General features: G+C 32.1%; 1 protein-coding gene across 11 annotated transcripts; it reads right to left on the reverse strand.

Annotated features, from left to right (window-relative positions):
• Nucleotides 1–310: 310 nt before the first annotated feature.
• On the reverse strand, nucleotides 311–2,880 carry LOC107960028 (armadillo repeat-containing protein 7). Of its 11 annotated transcripts, none has more exons than XM_016896234.2 (8): nucleotides 2,681–2,880; nucleotides 2,496–2,572; nucleotides 2,347–2,383; nucleotides 1,938–2,011; nucleotides 1,745–1,838; nucleotides 1,570–1,652; nucleotides 1,196–1,370; nucleotides 311–778 (listed from the first exon to the last, which is right to left on the reverse strand). In XM_016896234.2, the coding sequence occupies exons 2-7, from the start codon at nucleotides 2,565–2,567 to the stop codon at nucleotides 1,203–1,205; spliced, it is 528 nt and encodes a 175-aa protein (XP_016751723.1). In that variant the 5' UTR covers nucleotides 2,568–2,572; nucleotides 2,681–2,880; the 3' UTR covers nucleotides 311–778; nucleotides 1,196–1,202. The 11 variants fall into 11 exon arrangements, with proteins under 11 accessions (XP_016751723.1, XP_016751725.1, XP_016751726.1 ...); XM_016896236.2 differs by having other exon boundaries at nucleotides 311–792; XM_016896237.2 differs by having other exon boundaries at nucleotides 311–888.
• Nucleotides 2,881–5,597: the final 2,717 nt, after the last annotated feature.

Genomic DNA, 5,597 nt, shown 5'->3' on the forward strand with positions numbered 1-5,597 from the left:
ATGTTTGCATCAATGATATTGACCAAAGGCTTGAATTCATATTGATCCGAGGCACCAAGGTTTGTGTATAAACATCCATGCTGGTTTAAGAATACTATGAAAGAATGCCATACTCTCAATCAAGTTGAAACAAAGAGAAAGTAAAACATGATCTGAAAAGTGTTTTCAAGGATTTATAGGAAAAAACAAATCCAAATTGCCTACAATATAATGCCAAATTCTACTGCGCTTTAAAATCAAATAAACATTTGGTTCATTCAGAACAATGAATAGTTTAACAAACCAAATACAAATACGAATACAAAAAGGGTACACCTAAGATCAAATTTCACAATATCTTATAATCGTTGATTGTGGCACTTGTGTAACAATTCAGGCAGTGTCAATATTCATAAGTCACTTCTAAAACTCGGTATACATCTTGGAGTTGGTTTTAGTCTTCGAGCAAAACCATTTTGTGTGTTTGCATTGAAGCTAAAAGAATACATATCAAGTCGGCTGATGTCTCAACTAAAAGCTGATAGTAATCGCAGTAACACTCTTAACTATATTTTTCAAAAAATAATAATAATAATAACCTAACTAGCTACATTGTTAAATGGCCACCTGCTACTGCTACTGCTACTTGGAACCTAATATTATCAATCCCTCAAACCAATGCCATAATGTCTCCCTTGGCAACCAGTTTTGCAGTGCTCTGCAGATTTGCATGTTGCATGACTCTTTCCATATAAACCAGAGCACAAATAGCTGAATCCACGAGATCTGCAGCTGTAAGCTGCATAGTGAAAACTAATGATTGGTCTCAGATAACTGGTCCATTATAAAACATAATTTAACTGCATTTAGGTTTTGAATGCCATTTTGATAGCTCCTGCTTTCTTGCAACTGAAAAGAGACAAATTACAATGTTTCTCATTCCCAAACCAAGATTATTTCTAAAAATCCCAAGCCGTTACAATGCTTTCTTGCCACAGAGAAAATGATACTATATATTGTTCACGTTTTACAAGTACCATTAGAAGCACAACCTAATTCTTATGAAAAGTAGTTCATTCAAGTAAGTTAAAAAGTAAAACAGGGAAGGTAACCAGAAAGCTCATGCACTTAAAAATCAGATGGGCAATAGCCTTTAGTTCAATTAGAAACCAAATCATGACATTCAACATTGATAGCTAAAAAGTAAGAGCCATACCTTAGCATCAAGATACATGCTTGTCAAGAAATGCTTTGGCCAGGTTACTGAAGCTTGCATTTACAGTTTGAGCTGCAGCATACCTCTCGATGACATCAATTACTTCAGGCTTCAGAATCTCCTCCCTGTTAGACTTGTTACAAAGATAATAAAGGGCTCCCAGAGCATAATTCACCTGATAATCAATTGTTTCTCAGATGTGTAAGCATTTACAGAACCAAACAAGCAGATTTAATTGAATTCCAGAGTAACTTCACATCAGGTAAATTAATGTAGTTTAATAGTATGAGAATGCCTCAGGGAGTTCCCTTAAACAATTTTGTCTTAAACCACCCCAACTCACTTAAAGGAAAAACTAGATTTTCCCCACTCACTGTATTTCTGACTGGGCTTGATAAACACTTAATGACAAGAGGGATTCCACCACACTGAGTGATAATAGCAGCATTAGCTGGATCTGCAAGGGAAAAGAAAGTACTCATGATGAAACAGTCATCATATTTCATAAAGAAAGAAAACCATAAGTTTAGAACTAAAAGCCAGACTAACCCACACAAGAATTGCAGATGCCTCCAATTCCAAATTCCATAAGCTTCTCGTTTGGTTCTGTTATGCAATCTAGGAAGAGTTCCAAAACATTGAGCTGATAAGAAAGTAAGATGTTAATGCAGCAGAACAAGTACATGAAAGACACTGATCAAATTTGAGAAGAAATTATTTGACATAAAACTGGAGTTTGGACCTGGCGCAAGAAAGAATAATTATATGGATCATAAGCAAAGTTTGCCAAGTTTGCAGCAATCTTTTCTTTTGTTTCTGTGGCAACAAGGAACCATTCAGTTAAGGAAATATGAATCGGATCTGAGAATAATACAAAAATCGAAATGCGCTAAGTCTAACGAGTCAGGAATTATTGACATTGTATGTACTTAGATTATAAACAAACTACTAGCATTAAACAAGCATAAAAACCAGAACTATCTGATGTTGTTTTCACTCACTCTAGAAAAGCAATTAAATCCCCGAGCATGAAACTTTGGTTGAAAAAAATCGTGTATTAGCTCTTATAAACCGTCGAATTAATCTACAGAAAGATTATTGGCAAAGGGACTCTAATATAAGCAATGAATTATCCTGAAAATGAAGCATACCTTCATCAGACGTGTTCTGAAACTGATTCACCAATTCCTAAAGTGAAATGGGTAACCAAGAAATAATGAATTGTTTTCCTCTATGCTCTTTAACACGAGACTTTATGCCCAGAAACCCAAATATTAAAATTGAAGACCAAAAACATTACCTGAAGATATTGTTGCCTTGAAGTTCCATATTGTCCAGTTCTTTCTTGCTGCCTTTGATAATTGGTAAACATGTTTCCTGTTTGTTTAAATCTCACGCAGGAAAAAGAAAAGCAGCAATTTTAGATAGAAACGTTTCGAAGTTTGCAGTTTCTGTTTTGTAACCAACTTTGACAAGAAAACTTACAAAATTGATTTGGAGAGGGTAAGGTTCCTACTCCCAAGTGGGTTACCAACTGGCTCCAAAAATGGGTTTTTGGAAGCTTTTTTTACTATAGCTTTGCTGGGTTTTGCTTGCCGTGAGATTCCACAGAGTTACAGGAAAAATGGAAGGGAATGAGAAAAAAAAAATAGGAACAATTTTTTTCGACTTGGGGTTTCTTTGAGATAAAAAAACAACACTAATGATGAGTTAATTACTTTGAATTTACTGAGATTAAAATAGAAAATATTATTATAATACAATAGTTTATAATGTATATAATAAAATAAATTATTAAAGTTATATTTTTGTTAAATAATAAAGGGTAAATTTTAAAACTATTCATCAACTTCGATTTAATGTGTAAGTTTATATATGATCTTTAATTTTGTACAATATTATACATGAATTTTTTATTTGATCTAATTCTAACAAATTATTAACATAATTATTGATATAGTATTGTTTTAAGTTTATATATTTTACATACAAATAATTATATTTATCCAATATAAAAATAAATTGATGTAATTTTTTTCTTTAAGTGTATATAATTAAATCAAAATCAAAGGTTAATGTATGCAATTGCACCAAACTAAAGTTTATATATCAAATTGCACATTAAATTAAAGTTCATGTATAATTTTAAAATTTATCCCATTAATAAAACATAAATTAAATTTATTTTTTATAAAACAATAGTTAAAAATATTAAAATCATATCTATAAAAATTTATTCAAGTATTGTATAAAAAATTATAATAATATTTACTTTCTATATTTTTTTAACAATACTTTCTATAATTATTAAACTTATATTATATTATATAATATAGTAGTTTTCTTACTCGCATAATGCATGATTGAACAACTATATTCTTAAATTGTTATGGTATAAAATATAAATGCATTAAAATCTTGCATTGTATATCGTATGCTCGAAATATAAAATTTGTGATCATATTTTAATATTAAAAATAATTTCAATATTTAATATTATCAACATTTACATACAATTAATTAATTTCTTTGCGAAAAAATATATAAAATATTTAATAACTAACAATATAAAATTTGGTTTAAAAAGTTTATAAAGTTGTAATAAAAATACAAAAATATATAAAGTTAAATTAAATAGAGTACATCAAATTGAAATCGAAAAAAAATAATAATCAATGGCTAGTGTTGGGAGATCGATGATGAAGGTAAGGTGAAGGACAAATGAACCACCGGATCCTGATGATCCAATGGTGAATGAGATAGGAGTGAAAGTGGACTCGGTTGAGGTTTGACCCGTATCATGGAGGATAAATTGTTAGGGAACACCTCTGAAGGGACTCATTCACAGAAAGAGGATGATTTTGAGCTCGATGAGGGAGACGCTAAAAAGAGATTATTGATGGTATTCTATTCATAACTTTCTCCGATCGAGTACACAACTTCATTGCGAAACGCATGGCCAGAACAATGATTGGTAAGCTTCTGAGGAGTCAGATATCATATCTCAATATGGTGAACAGATTGCAATCAATTTGGAGAACAAATCAACCCCTGCAAATAATTGATTTGGAATATGATCATTTCTTAGTCAAATTCCATGTTAGAATTAAGTGACCCAAATCCTTATTCAAATAAAATATAGTGGTAAAATAAAATAAAAGTAAAATCCATGTAGAACTTCATTTCTTTTATTTTATTTTTAGAATAAGGTTTTTAAACCTTATTAAACTCCATCTATTTTTTATTGATTAGAATATGGTGTTTCAATCTTACTACACTCCTATTAGAATATGACTTTACAAAGCCTATAAATGACATAATCTATACCTCTTGTATTAATTCGAATTCAACATAGTGAATTTTCTTCTCCTCTGCCCATGGTTTTTTCCCGAAAGGGTTTTCACGTAAAATCAGTGTGTTCTTTATTTTTTTCTTTTCTTTGTGATGTACTGTCATTACCGAGTTTTATTTTTTACAAATTGGTATTAGAGCTTCCGGGTTGTTCATCTCGATCACAGTAATGGGGTCTTTGAAGTATGAAATTTAGCTGTTGGATCGCAACACAAGATTTGCGTTGTGGCAGATTAAGATGCAGGTAGTTCTTGCACAGATGGACTTAGAGGAAGCCTTGCTAAGGGTAGATAAGATGCCTTCGACATTGACGGAGGAAGAGAAGAAGTACAAGGATCGAAAGAAGTTAACACAGTTACATCTACATTTGTCTAACGAAATTTTGAAAGAGAAGACCGCTACTGGATTATGGAAGAGGCTAGAACAAATATGTATGTCGAAAACTCTAACTAGTAAGCTACATATGAAGCAACGTCTTTATGCTCATCGTTTGGAGGAAGGTGCATCTGTGCACGAACACTTAACAGTATTTAAAGAAATTCTCTCAAACTTGGAGGCCATGGAGGTTCAGTATGATAAGGAAGATCTAGGGTTGATTCTACTTTGTTCGTTGCCTCCATCTTATTCAACCTTTAGAGACACTATTTTATATAGCTACGAGTCTCTCATAATTGATGAGGTTTATGATTATTTGACCTCGTATGATAAGATGAAGCATCTTGTGGTTAAAACCGACTCTTAGGGAGAGGGTCTCATTGTTCGTGGGAGACAAGATCGGGATGCTAATGATGATCGTGGAAGGCCACAAGAACGGAATCCTAGCGGTAAATCTAAGGATAGATCGAAGTCTTCAAACAGAGGTAAAACTTGTAACTTCTGTAAGAAAAAAGGGAACATTAAATCTGAGTGCTATAAGCTACAGAATAAGATAAAAAGGGAGGCTAGGAATCAAAAGGGAAAACAACCAGAAAATTCTGGTGAAGCTGATGTTGTAGAAGACTATAATGATGGTAAACTTCTAGTTGCTTCTGTCAGCAATTCTAAAGTGAGC

This window comes from Gossypium hirsutum, chromosome A07 (assembly GCF_007990345.1).
Source record: "Gossypium hirsutum isolate 1008001.06 chromosome A07, Gossypium_hirsutum_v2.1, whole genome shotgun sequence".
In the NCBI taxonomy this organism is placed as follows: Eukaryota; Viridiplantae; Streptophyta; class Magnoliopsida; order Malvales; family Malvaceae; genus Gossypium; species Gossypium hirsutum.

What these genes read in the sequence shown, in the direction of transcription:
- LOC107960028 (XM_016896234.2), bottom strand. Translation starts at nt 2,567, where the DNA reads ATGTTTACCAATTATCAAAGGCAGCAAGAAAGAACTGGACAATATGGA. An exon ending in TCAGAACACGTCTGATGAAG is followed by an intron (nt 2,012 to 2,346) that starts GTATGCTTCATT and finishes TTGTTGCCACAG; the next exon opens with AAACAAAAGAAAAGATTGCT. An exon ending in ATTATTCTTTCTTGCGCCAG is followed by an intron (nt 1,839 to 1,937) that starts GTCCAAACTCCA and finishes CTTTCTTATCAG; the next exon opens with CTCAATGTTTTGGAACTCTT.